Source organism: Triplophysa dalaica, chromosome 14 (genome assembly GCF_015846415.1).
Source record: "Triplophysa dalaica isolate WHDGS20190420 chromosome 14, ASM1584641v1, whole genome shotgun sequence".
In the NCBI taxonomy this organism is placed as follows: Eukaryota; Metazoa; Chordata; class Actinopteri; order Cypriniformes; family Nemacheilidae; genus Triplophysa; species Triplophysa dalaica.
Genome location: NC_079555.1, coordinates 8,634,415 through 8,660,249, shown reverse-complemented (window position 1 = coordinate 8,660,249; position 25,835 = coordinate 8,634,415). Strand labels below are relative to the sequence as shown.

Genomic DNA, 25,835 nt, shown 5'->3' with positions numbered 1-25,835 from the left:
CTAGTGAATCATTCATCTCTCCAGCGCAATGCGAGCTGATGCACTGACTTTCTATTAACTGTACACACACATCTGTACTATCTTCAGTTTCTCCTCGTCTGGATCTGTTCAGGATGACACATCTCATCTGCAACGCCTGTCTCCTCTTGCCTGTTGCTTTACATCTGCGTAAGTTGATGCAATACGTTTACTAAATTGTTTCAATTGATTTTCTTTCGTTCCTCGTCGAGGGATGGATGTAGATATGAAGCGGTTGCGCTGTTTCTCACGCACACCTGAGTGAAATCGCTGCATTTTCTGTTCTCTTAAAACTGCGATGAGAGATACGCGATATTAAAGACGGGGGTTTGTTTTATCGGATTATGCTTATTCACGTGAAATGTGCAATGGTTGCTTTCTAGAAGGATAACTAAACCTGCTGGCTTACTAATCGATACGGTTGTGCGTATGTGAGTGTGGAGGTGACCGAAGTGCTGAGTTCAGGGTTCGAGGAGTTCTGGATGTTGCCGGGGTACCGCTGACGTTTCTCCATCTCTGGAGTCGATGCAAATGTGGATGTGACTTTATTTCTCTTGAGGATTTAGTCTCTGTGCGAAAAAAACAACAAACATAACGATAGTGAGATAGAGAGAGAAAGAGAGCGTGATGAATAAAAGCATCTGTTTCTCGCACATTTTCTCTCTTGAGAATAACCCGTTTTACTCTAGTTTACTGAGCAAATTACGACAAATATGCCGAAGACTCATTAATTATGAATTATAACTGGTATCTGTTAATTAAACTAATTGAACAAAGCTGAAATATTATTGATGTATTTTGTTTTGGTCATAGTAAAGCAGATGAGCATTTTCTATGAAGCAAATTACTTCTGAGCATGCGCACATCGTATAGGCGTGGGTAACAAGTAGCTATATAGCATCGTTTTTATTTTATTTGTTAGTTATGTATAATATCCATATACTGTATATTAACATCAGTAAGCATTGGGGACCTCAATATCATTTGGCATTTGTTCATAGTGACACAAGGATACGGATAAAGAGTGCCTTTATTCAACAGTACTGTAGAGAGAGAGAGAGAGAGGGAGTGACTGGCAGGAGTTTTTTTATTCTGGTTGTCAGAAAAGCATCAAAAGAAACCTTAAGATAATGTATGTCTATCACAACAGATCAACTCACATACCGTCCAAGCTTGTACGCACTGCACCAGTGGTAGACTCCCCATTCATTTGAAATGACAAAAAATATGAGCTAACTCACCACATATAACACACATAACACATCTCCACAAACGTATGTAGGAAAAGTTCAATATTGCAGGCTGTCTATATTGCAGCAATTTGTATTGCTGTACACCCAAAGTGCTTTAAAATCATATGAGGGGGTCTCTCCTCAACCACCACCAGTGTGCAGCATCCACCTGGATGATGCCACGGCAGCCACAGCATAATGGTACCAGTGCGCTCACCACACACCAGCTTTAGGTGGAAAGTAGAGAAAGATATTCAGAGGGTGGGGATTATTTTTATGGTGAGAAAATCAATCATTCCTCTTAAAACTATGAAATATAAACATTGGATAAAATCAGTGTATTGACACATTGTAACAAAATGAATTTGTGATAACAATATTTTAGGTTAATATGAAGAGTTTGGTTCTTTTCAAAAATCAAAATATTTTTTTTTTTATTGTCCATTCAAATTAATATCAATCAAGCTGCAGTTGGTTTGCTTTGATTAAAGCCATACTCACTCAAAAAATACATGATAACATAATAAAAAAACATGATTTTTGAAACATTTTAAAAACAGAGTTATCTCATTTTGGAACCAAACCTCTTCATATAATTGACATAAAACAAAAGAATAGTTTATTGGGAGTTACAAGAATATATATCTTAAAACAAAAAGTGAAATATTAGAGAGACTATAGTAGAAATTGCAAACTGACTGAACTTCTATTTTTAGCTCTACTGTCACAATGCTACTGTACACGGACATCCTTAGTTGCTGCAGACGAGATGAGACATCGAGCAAGCATGGAAATGGTTATATATATACATGAAGAGGAGTGTCTTGTGGCTTTTTGTCTGAGAGTCAGATGTTTTCACATGTTCTCAGGAGTTCGTCCCGCCAAGGTCACGGCTTCGATTCCTGTGAAATGTATACATTGAGTGCACTGTAAATTGTTTAGGGATAAAAGCATCTTCCAACGGAATAAATGTAAATTGATATATTATAGCCAAAGGATTGCACATCAGCTCTTGGGGAGAGTGATAGACATCCTGTTTCATACCAGAGAAGCATTCAGAATGCATATTATCAGTATGATGGGAATATGAGAAGTTATTGACATCTAAGTTCTTTGTCAGCAACAGCAGTGCTTGGAAAGGGAAACGTGAGCTGTGGAGTGAGCCGTTGGTTGCAATTCACAACCTCACAGCCAGATGCCGCTAAATTTCATACACTGGACCTATAAAGCATAGGCAGTTTTTCAAAGCTTTAGCTGTGAAATGGACTGAGACTGCTGGTTTCTGACTTTTTTAATTCTAGAATATAGAGGTCATTAAATTAGGACACTAACTTAATACACTTTGTAAGGACATGTTAATAGTTTTGTGGTGAACAATTCATCCAACATGAATTCAATTCATTAATGAAAATTGGTAGCCTAATAAATCTCATAAGGCACATGCATCCATCATAAATGTAGCCCATTCAGTCTTAAAAGGGTCGAATGGCGCAAATACGTGTTTTTCTGTGTCTTTGGTGAGTTATAAGTTGCCCATGCAAGTATTAGTCACGTAAAATTGCAAAATTGAAGTGTCTGAACAAAAGATGCATTCTATCTAAAAGCGAATGCTTAGTCCAGACCTGGCTGGAACACCTCTTGTAACCACACCCCCACAGATCTACCTCACTTCGGGGTATGACTTGACTAAGACCGCCCAAATGTATATGCAAGTAAGGTGGTCGTACCTGTCAGTACAATTGCTTTGGAAAATGATGTTCCAAATATGGTAAGAGGCATTTCATTTCCGTCACACGCTTGCTTTATACGACCAGTCACTACGCACTGGTTAACTGGCCAATTATAGCACACCTCGTTTGTCAGAGCGATGAGTTTAGTAAAAATCCAAGTGTTTCAGAGATGCGGGGCAAAGAGGAGATACAAGCATGCACGGTATGTGGAAAATTCACCTTTTTTAACCTTAAATTGTGTATACACATTGCATTACATCTAAAACAAACGATAGTATTCGTTTAAGCCGTGTCATATGACCCTTTTATTATAATGCATATTGATGTGAAATGATTTGTTGCATGATAAAATGATTCACGTTTTAAACATCCAAGAAATTTCACTTTCAGCCAACTGTTATATGGCGGACAGCCATTATCTTTGTTAAGACCGCAAGGTGCAGTAGTCATACTGTCTGCTTCAGAAACAAAAAGTATCAGAGGCACCAATCACTTTCTGCCTGGCATGTCCTGCAAGAAGCGTACAGTTACAGTTATTTCTTTAATATTTGACTTAAGTATTGTTTAGACTGTTTGTGATCTGTGTTTTGAGTGCCGTTCACGTCCACCTTAAGGAAAACTTAAAATTGACTACTAGATACATGTGTATGGGTGTTAAAATACGTCAGAGTACTGCATAATACAATTATAGCAGATATGCTCTTTTTGGTGCATTGTAGAAGCAAAGCAAGTCCAAGTCAGAAGTGGTGAAAAACTACATGTAAAAATGTAACCTGTAATATTGTGACCTTGTGCAGGAGTTGCATGTCTATGATTGACAGACAAATTGCTTTTAGCTCGTATTGTGTTGCATCACATTTTTAGCGATAAAATACCTCATACAATTAAAACCACTGTCTTCATCTATTATGTATTGGCTATATAATAAAACAAACAAGTTGTTGTTTAATGTCATATTGATAGGATATATTTGATATAAATCACAAGGCCTTTTTCATGCATGTGTACAAACCTCACACTGAGCGGTGTGAATTTAAGATTTAGTTTAATAGGAATATTAAATTTTTCGCTTTTGGAGTCAGAAACCCTCTGAACCTCTGTCTCCTTTTCTTCTCATTCAGCCTCACTTATACATTCAGACGTCTTTGGTTTGAAAATTTAAAGCGAGCTCTGTAGACGGTTTGCCGCATTGAAAAGAGTAGATGGGACTTCACGGAAGGATAGTGAAACTCAATGAAAACTAGGCCACTAATGTTTGCTGCCAAGTTGATCAGGCGAGCATCTTGCAAATCTGTTAATGTTTACTTATGCAACAGTGACATTTTCTGAATGGTTCATTTACGTTGGGCAAACACTTCCGCTAAGGAGCATTTTTGTTTGACTTCTCTGAGAATTCATTTTTTATTAGGACATAAATTGACATTATGAGTGTCGTCTCACTCTCTAGTCTTATATTATAGACTATATATGGCTTTAGCTCCCAAATAAGCGCTTTAAAATGAACCTGCAGCTGAGGCGTGACATTCCCTCGACTCTCCACCCCTCTCTGACACTGACAATGAATATTCATGAGAAAAGTGACTTACTTCTATTGAAGTTACAGGAACTTGTGTCCTCAAGCACTAATGAATCCTGAGTGATTCACTGGTGTGAGCATTTGTGTGCCGCTCTCTCTCTGTGAGAGAGAGAGAGAGAGAGAGAGAGACAGAGAGTGGGACAATGACACAAATTGCAAAGTAATTAAAGCGAGCTGAATTGCACACAGATTCTGCAGTGTATGGGGAGTATTGGTGATTTTAACTGTATATTCAAGGTCACTGCAGTCTATATCCCAGGTGATAAATGCTGTGGGTTGAATCTGTCTGCATCAAAGACTCATCGAGTCCCTCAGGGCACACTAAAGCCTAACGTGCCAAATTTGATCATCACATCCTCTGCACTTTATACAATAAAGAAGCCTTTAAAATGAAACTGGTAAATAAAGTCATTTTTTATTGATGGTAATGGAGTAATCCAGCTTGAAGGATATAAAGCAGTCCTCTGGTTTCTTTTTTCTTATTCATTGGTCTTGTGGAGGTGGACATAGGAAAAGATAGATGTGGCTGTCAGGTCTGTTTGATTGCAGTTGACTGACTGCTCCTTCAATGGCTAACCTTTTGAACCACCTGCGCAGCGACAGGTACACGATTTGACATTTTTTTCTTGTATAACATGATGATCACGAGTGGAGCCCCATAGAACTAATCAAGATACGGAAAGACTACAAAACAGACTGGAGATGTTGCAGACTTTTGAGATCCCAGTGCTGCAATTGGCCGTGGACCAAACTCTATGCCTGGAAGCATGCACTAACCCTGATAAGTTACAGCTGGGAACTTCAATGTTGGAGTCGATAAAAACTCATTAGAGCAGGACTGGGTCACTGTGTTAGTGTCCAGTGCAATGAATCTCGCATTTACTCTCCATCAGAGGGGGCTGAGAGGAGCCTCTATTGATCTTAGCAGGAAGCTCATTTATTTGCCGGATGGAAAATGGTTTCAACGGGGTCTTAACCTGCATCTCTGGTATGCTCTGTGTTCTCACGGCCACGTATTTGGAAGAGTGCTGCTTTTGGTCAACATAGGCCCCTTGCCAGAATATTCAGCTGCACAGTTCTCTCACTGTTGTAGAGCAAAATCTACTTCTTGGAAGTCAGCATCTGTTGAAGCTCTTTTGAGAAATCTTGTATCCAAATTCACTTTGTTCTGAATTTGAAAAGCATATCAGTCATGTTTACAGATGTTAATTTACAGGAAATGACTGAAATGCTTCAGAGTGTTTCCCATTTGCGGTGCTCAGGATGAGAGTGTGTGAAACCCAAGGAGGTTACTAGAGCATTCCCATTTAACTTCCAGTTGCTTGACTTGCACATGCTGGACCATGATGGTGTATACAGACGTAGAAAGAAGGAAGAGACCATTAGAAATTTTTCATTCAACTTTCCTGTAGCTCAGTGGTGAGAGCATGGTGTTAGCAACGCCAAGGTCATGGGTTCGATCCCAGGGATTTCATATACTTTGTAACAAATGTGTAGTAAAATGCAATGTAAGTCGCATAGGATAAAAGCGTCTGCCAAAATGCATAAATGTAAATTTAATCAGCATTTCTAGATGTATTGTGGCCATTCAAGTCCAGTGTCTGTTGAATTTCAACCAAATGAAACGTCAGGAGTGACAAAGTCAGCCAACAGCAATGTGAGAGACTGATAGCATGAAAATACAAACGAAAACTGTGATTACAAATCCAGTTTATCACCTAAAATTATTTTTTTACTTTTCCTAAATAAATGTACAAATATTACTGCCGTATTGCTTGAAAGTGAATACAAACTTCTTGCGTTGCAGTATTTGAGGTCTGAAAAAACAGAGCATGTTTTCTGTTATTTTGACCTGTATTTTTGTTTGAATATGGGAGAATCTTGTAAGTAGTTCCAGTAAATAAATAAAAATAAATAACCATTTTATCTAAACACAACCCTTTCTAGTAAATTCGGGGAAAAGTCTATGAAATGGTCTCTTTTTTTACTTGGACAACATAATCTCTCTGGTCAGTTAGGACCACAAAAAGTAACAAATGTTGATCGAATACACAGTAGACCAACTCACACTTGTTCAGTTTTTTATGTAACCTTTTAAATTTCATGCTATGAATTTTTCATGGTGTTGCACTGCGGATTCCCCTTGTTAAGTTTTGACTGTAAATAATGTAAAGCTATTTTATCAGATGCTTCTGTCTTCTGTAGGCATGAACCCTTCAAAATAGCTTGAACTGAATCTAGTCCACTCCCAGCACATACTGTACAATGTAACACAAATCTTTTTGTGTTTTCACAAGTCGTAAGGTCTGCAAAACTTGTTTACCGTCTAAGTTGTGTATTTCAGATTTAGTTTTAGTTTAGCTTTAATTGAATTGTCTAATTCAAATTCGATTTGTCTTTAATTCAGTTGAAAAGAACTATATATTAATGTAATGCAGGGTTCTCGTGGCTTATTACTGCATCATTTTTTTTAAAAATCAGACCAGTTGCTAGCACAAATTTAAGTTACTGTAGTTATTAAGAAAACTATTTGATTTGACTATGTTTATATTATGTCACAAAAATCACACTCAAATACTACAAGAAAAGCATCAGACAGTTTCTGGCAGTTTTGGTAGGTGTGCCATTTACATTGATCATCAGCTCAAATGGTCCTTCCTTAAAAAAATTTAAAGTTACATTTTTGGGCTTTTATGCCTTTATTTGACAGGACAGTGCAGATTTATTTGAATGGTGAGAGTAGGGTGGTTTGAGGGGTGTGGGATTGGCACATGACTGCAAGCCAGGATTCAAACTCAGGTGCCAGAGCCACAGATGCATAAAGTGTCAGAGTGCTGCCCACGAGGCTATTGGCTCTGACATGCTTATCATTTTTTTATTGTTTATCATCATTTTCTTTGTTCATCCTAAAAAAGCGTTTCTTTGATCATCCTAAAAGCATCCTGCACTGGCCACTACAAAATAAATTGTACCGATGATAGATAGCATAATTGCTTTTTCAGCCATTGTTCAAATTATATCCCAATGCCAAGTGGCCACTGAAAGAGCTTCAATGGTAGCCTATTTCTGAGAATAACATTTCAATGAAAAATAAAACATGTGTCCTGGCTGCTTCCTGGTAAATATCATTGAAATATTATGACTGTATCAGGCTTTTGGTACTAAGCCTTGCTACCTCATTCAGAACAAGCATTAAAAGCCCTGTTTATCAGGCTCATTTTGAAATTCACTCTTTATAAAGTTTTTCTTTTCTTTTTACAGTTCAGCTTTTCTATTTTTAACATTCAAAGTTCATAGAAAAGGCAAAACGTTTTACGGTAATGAAATGTGAACATTAATTATAAGGTCAAAGTTATGATATGAATGTAGATATACAATATGCGACCACATCATGTAACATTTCAGCTTTTTTGATTCCAAGTGTATATCCTGTTTATTTTCTCTATAGAGATTTCAAAACATTCTCTAGTAAAAAAAGTTTGATAAGAAATTTAAGTTTGATATAAACACAATTTTGAATGGTGATTTAGCAAGTAAGCAAGGCTGAATGGTAAACCTTGAACATAACCAAACATTTCTAAAAGGAGTCACAACATTTGAACATTCCATTCCATTCCATTTTCTACCGCTTATCCGAACTACCTCGGGTCACGGGGAGCCTGTGCCTATCTCAGGAGTCATCGGGCATCAAGGCAGGATACACCCTGGATGGAGTGCCAACCCATCGCAGGGCCATTTGAACATTTCATTTGAAATAAATAACAGACGAAGGATAGCAATCGATATAGTATAACTAGAGGGTATAGTGTAATAATTACTACATCAGTCCTCTTTATATGGGATTTCTGTTAACAAGCCATTCTTTGGTGTGTGGAGCTGTCTTTAGGACAATGGGGCGTTTAGTTCTTCATTCACGAACTAGATGAATGTTTTAATTAAGTCAAAATCACACTGGTTTATGATCTATACAAAGGCATACACCTTAAATCGTATGATACTGTAGACATGTCTAAAAACGTTTATACCTTAATGTTCAAAATCAATTTCTCTACAGAGAAAATGAATGGGGTCTTTATTTCCGGAACCCTGCTCTATTTCTAATGTAATAGAGAACCACTTATCCCTTCTCACAGATCATCCCCTGTGTGTTTATTTAATGCTTTCTTTAATCCTATGTATACAGCGCAGAAATAACAGTTGGCAAACTTTGCTGTGTTTCACTTTAAGCATTTCAGTCTCTTTATTAATAAAGCAAGTGAGGTTTCTGTATTGAGTGTTACTAAAGCTGAGTTCACTAGAACATGGCCAGATGAAAGTATGTTTTAAAAACAACATTTGCATATGATCAAAAAGGCTCTTGGTAATCATTTTCTCGTACGGGTTACGTGGGAGTACAGGGCGAGTCAAATCACGGCGGTAATACAGTCATAATTTTTCAACATCTGCCTGAAATGTGCGTGAGAGCATCAAACATTCATTTAAACATGATCGATGTTTTCAACAGCTTTACACTGATAGTGTTTCGCTTCTGGACGGCACAACACCCTAGTGCCCCACAGATTCCTTTGATCGCTTGAAAATGTCCTTGTTTAATCACAACCAGAGTTCTTGTTAGAAGATTCGATTATGGAATATTAAATAATTTACCGGATTGTTTAGTCGCAGCTTTTAGGGGGATTTTTGAGTGCAGTTACTAGACCCAATAGAGACCAAGGAAAAGGCTGTCAAAGGGTTTTGATCTAGCATGAATCTATTATTCTTAGTTCTCTCTCTCTCTTGTTAAATAAACAAAATAAACTTCTGATTTCTTTGATACAGACACTACATAACATATACCCAAAAGTTATTGAAGATACTTACTATAAATACATGGACAGCACGATCTGTTTAAGTAAAGTATCCTGGTAGATAGAAAAGAAGACTGATTAATTTCCTCTCTATTTCCTCTCTATTACTGACCCTGTTCTTTGTCAGGTTAACTTAAATGCAGTTTCTATGGTTTAACAGATTAAAGTTGTTTTTGACGTGGAAATTATTTTTAATTGGTTCTTTACTACTAAGCCTATATCCAGCAGGCCAAAACGGGAATGTAATTTAAACAGCAGTTAACTGAAGGTCTGAGTGAAGGAGCTTCTCCATCTGTGTAGGTTTATCTGTGACCTTGTTCTGGACAGAGAGCAGCTGTCAAATGAATGGCAATGGAACCGTGATATCTCTCTTTCAGTCCTTGTAAGCGTCTGAGTGTCTAATTTTTATCATATGTAACCAATGAACCCTTTCATCCTCTCCGTTCCAAGCGAGAGATAATGAAGAGATAGCTACAATTAAAAGCATGTCTCGTCTCATTTGGTCTCGTGTTACTCCTCTCACTTCCACATTTAAAGTGATACACTGCTGCACGTGTGAGTGAATGTTATTGCGGTATCTGGCTGTGGTAGTGTTTCAAAGTAATGCACTCAGCACATTAGGGATGGGAAAATATGTCGGCTGCTTGCATTCCTCATCCCCACCGCCAATTTTGTCTAGTCTCCAAATGAAACCCCAATGCCACTGGGATTTCAAAACTGCAGAAAGGGTTCTGGGAATTTCGTGTGTTCACACTTCACATCTCCGCAAGTATTTGAGGGCATGTGTGTGAGAAAAACATCCGTTAAAACTAAATTTAACCTAGAAAGGTTGCTTTCAACATCTTTCTTCCCACCGTTGGCCTTTAAGCGATACAAAATAAATATTTTTCCCAGCATGCAAGGATGAGGCAGAACTATTTCTTTTATGCCGGTCGGCTGGTTTGCACGGCTTCTTTTAAACCAAACAAAGCGCAGGATGACGCTGGCTGTGGTGCTGTGGTGGTGAAAATATCTTGTTCTCTTTCGAAGCTACTGAACAATAAGATGAAACGTCTGAACTAACAAGCTGGAAACCCGTCTGCCACTTTCTTGTGAGTTCTATTTTGTTCCAATTAATCGTCCTCACCTGGAGGACGACCCGGGCTAGAATAGCCCTTCTAGTTCTATTGCCGGTTATGTCACGTCGAGTTGAACATGATTTTTCTCCCTCATTAAGAAGGATTAATATCGTCCTCTTGTCTGTGTCTGCTTCTGAGTTTCTAATGGATACCTTCCGCTCTCTAAATATAATGTCACTGTCTCAATTTACAGTGTTCACTCGTATCTGTATCACACACAGTCTTTCCACAACTTGTAAAAGAAATTAACAGCTGGTGAACACGCTTGTTCTCATCCCCCGCAATCCTCCCTCCATTCAGCGTTCTGGAAGGAAGGTGTGAATGGAAAACCGGAGAGGTTAACCAATCACTCGGAAAGGGGACTTTGCTGGCATGAGCTTATTATCAGAATTTGTTTTTGTGCTGTTCGCTGGTAGCTCTGTTTCAGAGTCTGCTGGGGGAATAGAGCCTCCTGCCTTTCGCACGCTATGTTGTCACCGCTAGGCTTGTAAGCCTGTTGCCCTTAACAATGCTACGCAAGAAAGGGCCACAGTTACCATAGGAAAAGTTGCCATAGCGGTGCAAGAATAATTTGAAGCAATGCGCACACTGCCCCTGATTTTAAACATAGTAAGAGTTCAGAGAGAAGCTTTGAATGTACTGCAGAGGGCAGCATATGGCATGTGATTTTTGTGGCCCGCTGAAATTTTATTACAGAGACTTTTCTATCAATAGATTTATAGATTATGAATTAAACATGCTATTCAAAAGATTTTTTTCAGTAGGGATGAGTTGAAAAACTCCACAATTAAATATACTGTATATTATATTTATTATACATTATAAAATATTATATATTTTAAAGTTTGCAAATGAGTTAATGAGTGAGTGTGTGTGCCCTGCGATGGGTTGGCACTCCATCCAGGGTGTATCCTGCCTTGATGCCCGATGACTCCTGAGATAGGCGCAGGCTCCCCGTGACCCGAGGTAGTTCGGATAAGCGGTAGAAAATGGAATGGAATGGAATAAAGTTTGCAAGGGGAGCTGCGGCGTTCATTCTGGTTCTCGGTTCAGAGCGGCACCGACTAGCAGCGGCAGAGCAATGTGACCCCAATCTTTTCAATGGAGAGCCGGCAACAGGAAGTGGGCATGTTCAGTGACGGGAGTCAAGCGACAGAAGTTGAGAATTTTTCAACTTTATGCAAATGATGAGCGACTGCCGACAGGAGTAAAGCAGAGGAGCTCACTTCATCCGTCTCTCTTCAGTTATTGGAGGGTTAATTCAAACTATCACTAGGACAACCAAAGCTAGGAACGCCAGTGACTTTGTAGGGGCCATTCACATTTTGCGTTTTTTGCCTGCAAATTTTTTTATTTAAAAGGTAGACATGCTGCAACAGCTCTCAAATAGAGAGCGACGTGGCTTAGCAAAAATGGAGACGCAGATGATCACAGCATAATTAAATCTAGTAGCAGAGTTATCGCAAGGTATTTTGCATATGTCCTTCCTCATCTTAAAGGCAAGCGTGGTCCATGGTTGCTTAGCAACGGCAGACACCAGGAGAGTGCAAGCTCCCAATCGCTTTGGAAAAAAGCAGAAACCGGCGTGGTTTTAGATGCAAAATGTGTATGGCCACTTAGGTAATAAAAAAATTCATACCTCTGAAGACTGTTATGTATATTGTTATTGCATTTCTGTCAATAGATCATCCAAAAAAAATGACAAACTGGACCTTAAAATATTTTAATCATTAAAAACCATAATATTAATGCACCTTATATTTACATTTAAAATATAAACTTTTATCCAAAGCGACTTGCATTGCATTATGCTATACATTTTACTTCTAAGTATGTACAATCCCTGGGATTGAACCCATGACCTTGACGTTGCTAACACCATGCTCTAACCACCGAGCCACAATATAATATTTAATATGATTTTTAGCTATTAAAAATAAGATTTATACGCTGCTTTTCCTATCCACATGGCTGAAAAGTGGTGTAGAAAGTGAATGGCCATGACACTTGTGCTATATACAGAATGTATAAATATAATGAAGTTTCTCCCTTGAGTCATGCTCCTGGTGCTTTTGATCGAGCTCTGTTCCCTGCAGACACTGAGTGGTTTTAATGACTTCTGCCCAATAATGTGTCTAACATTCACACAAAGTATCAGTGTTGTGTTTCTCCCCGAGCTTTCACTTGATATGGCTTGTCTGAGTTCAGCAAATGTTTTGAGACATTTTCCTTTTTACGGACGCTTTAATCAGGTCCCGAATGCTCTTTTTGTCTTTTTTTGTAATTCCTTTTAATGTTTTAGTCATTTTCAGGCACTCCAAACCATGAACATGTACTTGCTAACCTACGCATCAGTTTTTCACCAACCAATCTCTGCCTATTGAGTTTGCCACATCCATTTGTTCATTTAGCTGATCATCTCGTAATTGAGCATATTGTCATTTTATGTCTTGAACAGTTCACTAGACATTAGCTAAACAAGCAAAAATTAGCAAACATTCACTTTGTCAGTGTGCCTCCATGTCTGCACAACATATTTATATTCACCGCTACGCTTGTTTATGTAAATCCGGAAACTGACAAATAAAAATGTTTTTTTATTATTTTGATATGCTTCCCATGGGAAAACGGTGAGATGGTGTGGCAAACCTCAGCAGCAAATGCACTGCACTGGTCTGGCTAAAGCTTACCTATTCTTTCTCATAAATAGGAAATGGGCACGCATGTGACCAACACCTACATCATTACTTGCCCATTTTATGCTTCAGAGGTCATATTGTGTAACATCACACAAAAATAAAAATTCTGTCTTCATTTACTCATCCTCTTGTCCCTCAGCTATATGACTTTCTTTCTTCCGCACAATGCCACCCCCATTCACTTCTATTTTATGGATACAAACCAATGCAAGTGAATAGGTGCCAGTTAACAACATTCTTCAAAATATCTTCTTTTCTGTTCTGCAGAAGAGAGAAATTCATACAGGTTTGAAATGACAAGAGGGTGAGTAAATGATGACAGATTTTTTTATTTTTGGTGAACTATCACTTTAAAGTTTGACTGTGTCTGTCCGAATTAACATAGATTTAATGCCAGGAAGCAATCAGTAATAACTAAAATACATTACAAAGACCTACAAACCTGAGAGACAGACAGAAAAGAGAGAGACATGCAGTTTCATTTCCTTTTAAACCTTATCGTGTCTGTGCCTCTCTAGAGACAAGGGATTATGCAGCTGTGTTGCTCTAAGTGGTCCATGGGGCTTAAAAACGCTACATTATTTATTATGACGTTTTTCAAGGTTTCATAACTTGCTTTTTAGAATGATGACGTAAAATTGCTCCATCATAGATTGTGTAATCATCAGAACACTAGCCTTGTAAATCTATAGTGATTTGAACAGGTGCTAAAACAACTTCTTAAAGCTCGAAAATAGGGTTTTCTTTCTTTTGGATTTCCTTTTTTTGCAGGTCCCTCTCATAGAAAGTCCCCTGTTTTATATAATTTATTTATTTACTAAGGAACCTTGTGGGCTCCCCATGGATATCTGGCACCACAGATTAAAAATGAATGCTGTTGTTCAAACAAGCCCTGTGTCTGAAGCCTGGGTCACATCGGCTGGCTGAGCAGAATGGCTGGGCCAGATCAGGCTGTATGTGGGTGGACAGCACTCAGATAGATCAGTAATAACATTACTAAGGCAGACAGCTCTTCAGTTCTTTTGAAAGGCAAGAATTATAAATTTAGAGAAAATTTTCATCTGAAGAGGATATCACTATTTTAGATGATTTGATTTCTGGTCTTCTTTCAGTCTGCTCACTTTTGTTGTCTGTATGTGCACTGAAACTTAATTATACTTCGTTTATTGAGTAAATTCATTCCCAAAACTTGTATATTTACGTTTATGGTTAAATTGACTTTACTTTGTGCTTATTTTATTTACTTCATGATATTATGACACCAAAAATATTGAAAATCTCAATACAGAATCCAAGATTTATGACATGTCATTTAATTATTATGGGGGAATTATGATATGTTGAACAGGTTTATCAATGCAAAAACAAATCACCTGAATGGTGGCTTCACAGTTTTTCGTTTAAGTGTAAAACACCACCCGTAAATCAGTTTTTTTAACAACCCAGCAGTTTTTATTCTATGACCAAACATACATAATCAAAACAATCAGACACAAGGGATTATGGGTATTCTTTACAGCGTTATATCTGATCATTTTAAATTTCATTGCACTTCATTTTAATGTGTAGGACTTTGTAGGTAAACAAACCAAAAGAAAGGTTTAATTTATAAGCCGAAACCCAAATTTTCAGTCATGATTACTTGATTCTTCAAAGGAACAATGTGGAGATTTTAGTGGCATCTAGAGGTAAGGTTGCAAATTGCAACCAATGGCTCACTCCAACCCTGCCTTTTGAAGCACTACAGTGGTACTCACATGACTATAATGTTGTCACTATTTTGCTTCTTTCCCGAAAGGAGACAATATATTTATGAAATGTACTCTGTAGAGCAGTTTAGGTTAGGTTTAGGTTTAGGATTACTGTAGAAACAACATGGGACCTGCAGTGAATGTAGATAGAAATAGCTCATTCTAATAAAGAACTTCACTATGTAAGGTCTTTATACAACTCTGAACACAGCGATGTATTTTGTAGTATTTCTTTCAATAAATAATAATAATAATATATTGTTAATAAACAATGAATTCTGTCATAATAATTTCTGTCAAATTACACATAGCTACAACATTGGGGCTTAACGCGATACCGTAAATGTACTGCATTTAGATATTATTCTGTTTATAGCTACTTAAAGAGGTAAATTGACTTTATATTATATTATATTAACATTTACATTTATGCATTTTGGCAGACGCTTTCATCCAAAGCCATTTGGATGAAAACATTCATCCTTTACATTGCAGTGTACTATACATTTGTTTCTATTAAGAATTAAGTATGCTGGCCCTGGATGATAAAATGAACTCTTTGATTTAAATACAGTATCTTAAATTAAATGGTGCATAAGTCATATCATTATAAGGCTGTGGGGTTTCCATATTAAATAACAGTTAAACAGGGTTTCCGTTAACAATCATCAAAGTTTTTGCAATTTTTTCATTTCTCTTTACTTGACTTGACTTAGTGATCCTGAAAAAATGCTTTGTGTCCCAAAGCACTTGGTTTTCTTTCCTGCTCCATATCTTCATTAAATGTTGATGGCGATGAGTGAAGCCAATAATCCTTAGACCTCGCTGCACAAACATAGCTGGAAATCAATAGGTTTGCAGTAGTGTGGAAATAAAGCTAGCAGGGAGAGAAAGAGAGAGAAAACTCTTGCCTATCAAATATTAATCATGCATTTCCTCATGGGACTTTGGAGAGTGCGGGTGATTTGCTGTCTGACCCAATTAAGATCCCCTGCATATCTCACTTGGGTTCACTGTAACTTCCATCTGAGGTTTAATGTCAATAGGTATGAGCTATGTAGAACAGGAGATGGAGAGACAGCTGCTTGAGAAGAGAACCAGATGAATCGCTATACTGTAGATATTCTATCGTTTTCAATCTTATTTAATTTTTTCTGTTATTTTCTCAAGGTTCAGTTCTAACAATGAAGCTTAGAACCCTCTTTATAACATTATCAATAGCCAAGAACCCACAACTGTAGAAACACTAAAGCCTTTTGTTGGCTGTCTTTAGAGAAAGCCATTCAATGTCACCTCTGCTTTTCGATTACTGGAAAACCTTGCCAATGGATTGGGAAATCAGTGTGAAATGGGGAATTATCATTTGTATCTGAGCTTTTGGAAATAAATAAATTAGACTGGAAGGCTTCCATTTAATGAGCTATGTTGCATCTCCGAAGTTGTTTTGTGCATTACGCTCCAATTCACCATTTCTGCAAATACAACATTTGAAAGCTTGAATACATTTTGCTTAAAAGAAAGACCTGAAATATTTCTGTAGATGTTTCACGAATGACGAAACTGAATATTTGCAAAAATACAGTAATGTACCAGAAATACACTCACCTAAAGGATTACTAGGAAGACCTGTTCAATTTCTCATTAATGCATTTATGGTGGTGGTGTAATGGTGTGGGGGATGTTTTCTTGGCCCACTTTAGGCCCCTTAGTAGCAATTGGGCATCGTTTAAATGCCACGGCCTACCTGAGCATTGTTTCTGACCATGTCCATCCCTTTATGACCACCATGTACCCATCCTCTGATGGCTATTTCCAGCAGGATAATGCACCATGTCACAAAGCTCGAATCATTTCAAATTGGTGTCTTGAACATGACAATGAGTTCACTGTACTAAAAAGGCCCCCACAGTCACCAGATCTCAACCCAATAGAGCATCTTTGGGATGTGGTGGAACGGGTGCTTCGTGCATCCCACAAATCTCCATCAACTGCAAGATGCTATCCTATCAATATGGGCCAACATTTCTAAAGAATGCTTTCAGCACCTTGTTGACAAACACAGTATTAGCATGGTGTTCCTAACAATCCTTTAGGTGAGTGTATGTACATTCTGTTATATGTAAATACTTTGGTATTCTTTATACTGATTGGTTTGCATAAAGAATCAAAGAAGGTTAGATGAAATGCTTTCAATGTCTGACATTTTTGAATAGCTAAATATGCATCTTTTTCCTTCCACATGTCTATTCATCTTCATATTCAACAGTTCTTTATCTGTTTGTTCTAGTGTTTTTCTCCAGTCCATGTTCTGCTGCAGCGACCAGGAAGTGTAGCTCCATCTATAAAGGGTTCGCCCAGTGTCTGCTTGCTTTGGGGGACAGTCTCACTGTCAGCGCTCAAAGAGACGGGGACACGCAGGAGATTGACTCCATTTGCAAGTAAGACAAAAAGCCTTGGCACATAAATGCATGAATGTATAGTATACTGTATTCACAAGGTCATCTTCACTATGCAGAGTCTTTATGTCCTCATAATACACAGAATAAAACAGTCTCAACTCCAGTCTCACAGCCCTGCACAATTTGTGTGTCTTTATGGAAATATTGTTTTTAATTGGTATCGATTTTGGATTTTCCTTAGTCCTCACTTTCACTTTCCATCCTATTAGTCTTTGTAATATCCCTGAGTTTCTTAATGACATTATCCTGCAGGACGATCCATCTTAAGTGGAAAAACAGCAGCAGAAACATCAATACATTGTCGCATGAAGTTTTGTTAATTCTGTCATGCTTTAAGTTATTAGTTGGTTTGTCTCACACTAAAACATTTCACATTGTTGGATTTAATAACTAGCATAACAAAAAATATAGCTGCAAGCAGCAATTAGATCAGATTTTGAAAACCAAGTTTAAAAACATAGGGATATGCACTTCGAATACAATAAAAACTGCCTAGGAGGAGTTCGAAAAAGTAGTTTTTTTCAAAAAATTCAAAATGGCTGGGATTATTTAATGATGGAAAATGACATCATATGGTGCATTCGAATCGACATGAGTCAATTTTGGAAAATATATATAGGCAAACATATATATGTGGAAGTTTGGACTTTTGGGGGTGCTATGGAGTTTGGGTAAGAGAATCCATATTTGTCCTCTATGTGTGTGCCAAATTTCACAACTTTCCCATGTACGGTTCTATGTGCTGCCAGAGACGTCCATGGCAGAAGAAGATGAAGCAGTATAATAAGAAGACTAACGGATACAATAGGTGTCTACGCCACTTCGTGCCTTGACCCTTAATAATATATTATAATATCAAAATGTAAATCGATGATTAAACATGTCAAAATTACTTTGGTAATTTGAGTAAAGAATTGAATTATAAACCCTTATAGCAAACCAATATAATGTTTGCTTATATTACAGCAAAAATATTGTCTTTCCGAAATCTTGTATGTCCAAATCGCTTACACATATCGTTTATACTTTTAATTGGTTAAATATTTGCAAAACCCTGTTACAAACATAAAGAATGATTAATAATAATGATACTAAAATTTGGAGATTCAAGATTCCAGAAGGACAGCAGATATTTGTTAATTTAAGGTATGGGAAGAATGACACAGTATATACTTCTCAATATATTCACCACCTACATATTCGCATAAAACACATTGTTCACACCTCAAAGTCATTGCCATCCATGCTTTGTTGTGATGTCATAGGATGTCACTGTGATATAGAGTATAACAATTCACTGTCATGACACCTCATTCATTTCCTATCTTCCTTTGTTTCATTTTATCTCATTTACTGACTTTCCCTCCTGCCCTTTTCTGCGCTTCGTTCTCTTCTCACTCATCTTTCTTCTCCTCTCTGTGCTCGAGTGAATATTTTAATTAAAGACTGGCTCTCTCATTCTCTCTCTCCCTTTCCATATTTGTCTCTTCCTGTCTGGCACTCTATAGATCATACATCTATGATGTGACTTTATATTTTGTCACAGCCAGCAGCTGCAGGAAGTCTTTAAGTATTCATTGTGTAGCAGCATGGTGTTGTTAGAGGACAGCCTCTTGTTTATCCTCAAGTCAGGCTCGATCAGTTACACATCACCTGTTTACACCAATTGCTGAATGAATCATGAGCAAGACAACAGCATCACTTTAGCATTTAAACCATACACACTCAGCCAATGAGGACACGGCTACGTTTCCTTCAACATGGATATTTCCCTATTCCTCAAGGTACCAATTAATCGTGACACTGATCTCAGTGCTCACGTACACACATGCGTAAAGGCAGGTATGCACGCACACACGTATGTTCACAGTCACATGCTGCTTCTCCAGAAGTTTGTGTGATCTTCTGTCAGGGGATCTTTGATGTCTCCCTCCAGGCTGATGATGTCACGCAAAGATCATGCATGGCGTGACATTTCCTGAAGTCGTTTTATTTGTGTGGAAAGAATTTGTGAACAACATATGCATTGTTGTTGAAGAACATACGTGCTCTATGAACTGCATGCAATGCATCATTATTTAGAGGGATAAAAAAACTTTTATTTATTCAGTCTCGTCATTCCTAACCTGAATGACACTTTCCCTTTGTAAAACACCAATGAAGATATTTTGAGAAATGTCTTTCTTCAGAATATCTTATTTTGTGTTCTGTAGAAGAAGGTCATATAGGTTTGCAATGACATGAGGGTAAGTTTTGGGACATTTTCACATCATCTTTCACTGCACTGTTTTTCAAAGAGAAAATATTTCCATTCCTGTGTTTTACATTTTCATCATATTTTGTATTTGTGCTCTTTGAATTCACAAAAGTGTATTGTTAGCAGTTAGCAGTTTGCAGAATGCCCCTGTGCGTTTGTTATGGCTGTCAGATACAGTATGTGATTTCAGCCCATATCAGTTCTCAGTATTTTAGCACTTGAGACGGGTTCATTTGACATTTGGGAATTCCCTCAAATCGGAAATCCTAAAATACTTGCTCTGTAAAAAATTAACATTAGTTTACTTTAAAGGAGTCATATGACACGGCTTAAACAAATATTATCGTTTGTTTTAGATGTAATGCAATGTGTATACACTATTTATTGTTAAAAAACGTTGTACTTTCCACATACCGTGTATGATTTTATCTCTTCCTTGCCCCGCCTCTCTGAAATGTGCAGATTTTTTACATAGCTCATCGCGCTGAAAAGCTAGGTGTGCTATGATTGGCCAGTTAACCAGTGCATAGTGATTGGTTAAATACTGCAAGCATGTGACGGAAATGTAACGTGCAACTTGTGCAGGATGTAAAGGATTGGTAAGGTTTTTAAAAAATATAATATGTTAAATAGTTAAAAACTATCGCTTACTGTTTAACCCTGTATATACTACATTATAAAGATTTTTCGTTAGGGATCAACCAGTGTTACGGCATGTCTCGTCGCAACTCAACAAAGACAATGAACCCCATTATAAACACGACTGTCGTTGTGAAGTTGTAATGGTTGGAACTGCCCCACTTTTTAAGAAAAGCTTTCATGCACAGCCGGCCTTGATCTCTCCCAGGTTCATGAAGCAATCATCTGTGAAATGCGCAGCACTCACTTGAACATTCAGATTGTACTGTTCTGGTACATAAAATGTAACCAATCGTTTTTTAGTTGTCTCGTCTTTTGAAAGGAACAAAGATGCTTTCTTTTCGCAGGAAAACACACTGCGTCTCCACGACATGGCTGCGGCTGTGACGATACAATGAGATTTACAATTACGGCCACCTTACTTGCGTGTAGATTTGGGCGGTCTTAGTCAAGTCACACCACAAAATGATTCGTGGGGGTGTGGTTACACAAGGCGTTTCCGACAGGTCTGGGTGAGCATTCGATTTTAGATTGAATGCAATTTTTTATCGACACTTTAATTTTTGCAATTTCACGTGTGTAATAGATGCATGGGCAACTTATAACACACCAAAGACACAGAAAAACACGTATTCACGCCTAAAATGGGTTTAAACACCATGGCCTGGTTTCGTAGACAAGACTTAGCCTAAGCAATATGCCTTAGTTAAATTAGATTATTTAGCTTATTATTATTAGATTATTTAGATTAAAATGCCTTATAGATAAAAACAATACTGCTGTGCATCTTGAGACAATTGTAATTACATATTTAAACATATGTCAAGGCAATTTATATTTCATTAAGACAGCTCGAACTTTCATTTTAGTCTGGGACTAGTCCTTAACCTTCTCTGTGAAACCGTGCACAAGTCATGCATTTAATTCTCAGTTGTTTCTTATTTCAAAATAAAATTGAAAGGGGAAAATCTTAAACAGTTATTCCACATCTGTTTACATTATTTCCATGTAAAAACATGCTTATTATATACTAACCACCTGCAATCCAGTATTACCAAGTGTTAAATGTTAAAATATTGCAATGCCACGTGTTAAATACTTTAAAGCAGTTCTTGTCTTATCACTTATCCTTTGTATGTAAATTAGACTTATCATAAATGTAATTTAGACAACTAGACACTGGTTGTTCATAGTAAACAATGGCTGCAGAGATGATTTAGGTTTCAGATTTATTTGAATCACATATTCTCACTCCCTGGTATTCTGAACATTAACCTTAAATTTCATTTGTTGCAGGTCTTGGGACGATTTTCATGACTGTGCAAATGTGGCCATGGCCGGCTGCCCTGAAGAAGCTGCTGCAGTGTGGGAGTCGCTGAGACAAGAGTCCAAAAAGATGCAGTTTTCTGGAAACCTATACGAGATGTGCTCTAGTCGTAGCCAATCCGCTTCTGATTCCCAAAGCCCGGATGAGACCAATCAGGAGTCGCTAAAGGGACACGCTAGCCATAGTTTGCCCTATTTCAACCTTTTGACCCTTTTTTGTTTATCTATACTACTGTTGCCATGGATATAATTACATGTTTCTTCTTTCTCAACAAGACTCACGTCACTGTTCAAATGTACAGGACATTGAAAAAACGTGACTTACATGTTTCATGAATAATTATGTTTTTGGTTTCAAGTCAAACTCTTCTGAACAAAAGGAAAGTAAATTCCACGCAGGGGACGCTTGGCAGATGTATTCAGAAGTTTTAGGTGCACAATATTACCCCGTTGTTTAAATTTGTCAGTTCAGATTAAAACCACACATTCATTTGAAGGCACAATTTAAATCTCAAAACAAAAATAAAAAGGACCAGAAAAAATACAGCAAGACATTTGTCACTCATCTGAGAACGAATAAATGAGTGCACTGCAGTACCATCAGCCGTGAGTAACAAAGCAATGTAAAGAGCCCTCAACAAATGTCATTATCTCACTCTGTGCTGTAATCTTCTTTTATAGACCCCTGAGAGGATTATGTTTAAGGATTACTACAAATAAAAGTTAATCTAAGCAAACCAACGCACCTACAGGCCGTTTTTGAGAAAAGGCTCATCAGAGGTGTGTCTGAATGCCTTCGGGTGACGGTTTAAACCTTAATGACAGGTTCATTGATTAAGTTTAACAAAGAGCACAGTATTGTGCTCCAAGGTGTTTTTGTACTTATCAGAATCAGCATGGAACTGGTGTTCATTTGATGTTCCATAAGTACAATGTTTATTATTTTACACATACACATTCCAAATCGCAACCTTTTTTTCATTAAATATGTATTTGTAATGACACACATTTACTAGCTTCAAATCACTAAATGATGCTAATATACTGTAAATATGACCGAACGCTGTAAAGAATAGCTTATTTCATAGATCTAAAGGAGTAAATATATATATATATATATAAACCAGATTTATTGTCATTTAAGTGCGATTTAATGAGAGTTAGGAGCATGAACTCATTACCATCTAATGAGAGCAAATTGAACGACTGATGTCATAATATGAGCGCACGTCACTTTTCTAAACACAACATGTTAAGTAAACGTGCGGGTACAGAAGTTGTTCCCTAGATCAGCTTTCATTATCTACACGCTCAACGCCGGCTCTGCTCGGCTCAGCGGATTCTCAAGTCAATGTGATTTATGTTTCATTTTTAGATTTAATTGGCAATCAATCATGTTTACCAATGCAGTAAACTTGATAGGGAGGGCAAAAGCCATTTATTTAGTCAAAGAAGGAAAGTAACTTTAATGAGGGGGAATTACCTTGTTATTACTGTACGTCTCAAAATCCTTTTTATTTGGTAATCAGATATTGTTTATGAATATGTTTCAGACAGCTGTTGCTGACTCATCAGAGGCAGTCTCGCAATGTTCTGACATGTGTTTTTATGTGCTTAAAGTCTCACTAATCTGTTGTCAAAGCCAATGAATGTAGAAGAATCTTGTCAAAGTCTGTATAACATAGTAAGGGCTAATGTGTACGGATTAAAGTGTATGTCAATCCTTGCTAGAATGCTTATTATTTAAGGCCTCCCTTATCTTAAACACTTTGATTATATATGAACACGGTTATAATTTGCTTGATATGTGCATTATGTGAACCGCATGTATAAAATGTTTTTTTTGTGTGTTTTCACAGATTTTCCCATATATTTGCTTATTTTCACGCTGTAACTAGAACCAGTTACAAGAAAATATAAAGTCAATTCATTTCGCAATGTCTTTATATGGTTGACTGTATATTCATTATTTGCTTTAAATGCCTTTTGTTTCCAAATATTTCTTTCTCATCATGAAACTGACTACAAAACTTTGCTAAATACCAATATAGCATAATGTAAATAAAAGGTGCTGGTCAATACAGTCACCTAGATTTCATCTTGGTTTATGTCCATAAACCACATTGTTTTCACTAGCAAGCTACATTTTACAGCTGCATGTGTGTGATCATATCATTTCTCTACCTCTTTTAGATATAAATATTTCATTGGTTACAGATGCCTTTGAAAACACAACTCCGCCGTTCAGTTAGTAAAACAGAGATTACCTCCAAACACTGAATCTCGCTGCAGTGCTTTAAAAACTTATCATGTCCAATTGTTTTTATGCTATAAGGCATTAGTTAGTCTGCGTATGTGCTTAAAGTATGCATTAAACTATTTAGTATTCATGCAGTCTGTACATAAACCTTGAACTGATATCTTTTGAAAGTCAATGCAGCACGTTTTGTATGTATGGGACTCTGGGCCAGGTTTGTGTTGCAATAAGGCAGCTGGAATACTTATTGATGTTGTCTGTGTACTCTGTGGTGAGCTGATGATAAATGCTCTGACAGTAATCCAGTAACAGTGTAAAGACTAATGTGGATGCGCTGTGGTTTTATTGCTTGTTGTGTTTACGTAGGCGTTTTAATTGCAGGAAAGCTTTCTATTTTTCATTTTCCTTTAGGTCTGTTTTAACAGGCTCTCTGAGATGAATCCATGAAATGCTTATAATGTTGAAAGCTGTCTGATGAAATTAAAATGTTTATAAAATAATTATAGGAATACTGTTCATTAGATGTTGTGAGGAGGTAAATAATCTAAGATCAGCAACAAACTAGCTGTCAGAAAGTTAAGTGTTTTGGAGCATACGCAAACTAAGGGTTGAGTAAAATGTGCAACCACTGGTTTAAAATCATCTGGAAAATTGTCCGTTTTTGACACAATCATGAGTTGAAATAAACCCGCATTTTAAGGGCATTTATTATTTTTATCCATACCAGGTCACATAAACAAATGGAGCCCAAACATATCACTGTAAAACAATTCATAATATTCTCTTATATTCCAAAATAACAATTTTTAAGCAAAATGACATGTTTTTCATGTCAATCATTTTATACCCATTTACTGTATATTAAAAATACATTCTGTATTTAGAAAATTATAACTGTAAAATTAGACCTTTTACAGTGTAGTGTGTATGATTAAAATGCATATTGATATTTATGATTTCATCCAGCATGATTTTACAGCAAACCTGAAACATTCACATTTCAGTGGTGATGCTCTGAACATTAATCACCCGTAGTGCAGCAGACAGTTTGTGCTTGATTTAGGTAAGAGATCTGCTGGGCCAGTTGCCCTCTGTGCAGATGTTACACTCACACACGAGCACACACACTCTCCTAAGACTATGCCAGACTATAACACTGCTTGCATTAATCAGAGGCCTGTCTGATTGATTCGGGGAGGATGAGCTGTTTGATCACATTCCACCCTTCACTTCTCGGCCCGTCTCCATTGCGCTTGGCAGCTGTACTGATCTGTCACATTACTGCAATAGGAAGGGCCAGGTGATACCTTAAGAATCCTCTGAAGAATCCTCGGTCTAAAATCTGCTCAGATCATGCTTTGAATTCCATGTCATCTTTAGCTTCATGCTTTTTTCGTTTCAGTTTGTTAATGTCAACCTAGATATGAATGTGACGTCGCCCAAAACCAGACTCAGCGTAACTGGCAGCATATTAAGTATTCCCATTTCTCCCCTTAATGGCGCCTGTGGTCAATAAACGAATAATTAGATATCCCAGACAGCTTAGATTTCATCTATTTGACTTAAAAGATGTATGCCATTAACAAAGTTCAAAGACCCTTTTTTGACAGTATAGAGTATGACGGATGGTTTTGTTGTCTAACATTTTCAATTGTGGGCACAGCATATCTGATGTTTAGAATAAAAATGACTTTCAATTATAATCAGATATATTACATCAGCAATTCTTTGCTCAACTAGCAAAAAGTGCCACGGGAGATAATAGCTCTTAAAATCCTTCTCCACATTCACTTATTAAATTCAGGAAGACAAAAAGGTAATTTATCACACAGGAATCCTGAAATCGCCTGTTCTAGCTCTCTGCAAAACTAGCACACGCTCCCTTATTAAAACTCTGCCCAAGGGGTTAAATCTAGTTTACTTTCT

General features: G+C 37.3%; 1 protein-coding gene across 1 annotated transcript; it reads left to right on the top strand.

Moving 5' to 3' along the window:
• The first annotated feature begins 30 nt into the window (after positions 1-30).
• On the top strand, positions 31-23,594 carry nrn1la (neuritin 1-like a). Its single transcript, XM_056766478.1, has 3 exons — positions 31-168; positions 17,259-17,409; positions 21,623-23,594. The coding sequence occupies exons 1-3, from the start codon at positions 114-116 to the stop codon at positions 21,900-21,902; spliced, it is 486 nt and encodes a 161-aa protein (XP_056622456.1). The 5' UTR covers positions 31-113; the 3' UTR covers positions 21,903-23,594.
• The last annotated feature ends 2,241 nt before the right edge of the window (positions 23,595-25,835 follow it).

Excerpts from the sequence above, each read along its gene's own strand:
- nrn1la (XM_056766478.1), top strand. The coding sequence starts at position 114 with ATGACACATCTCATCTGCAACGCCTGTCTCCTCTTGCCTGTTGCTTTA. Across the intron at positions 169-17,258 it reads GCCTGTTGCTTTACATCTGC|TGTTTTTCTCCAGTCCATGT; the intron begins GTAAGTTGATGC and ends TGTTTGTTCTAG. Across the intron at positions 17,410-21,622 it reads GAGATTGACTCCATTTGCAA|GTCTTGGGACGATTTTCATG; the intron begins GTAAGACAAAAA and ends CATTTGTTGCAG.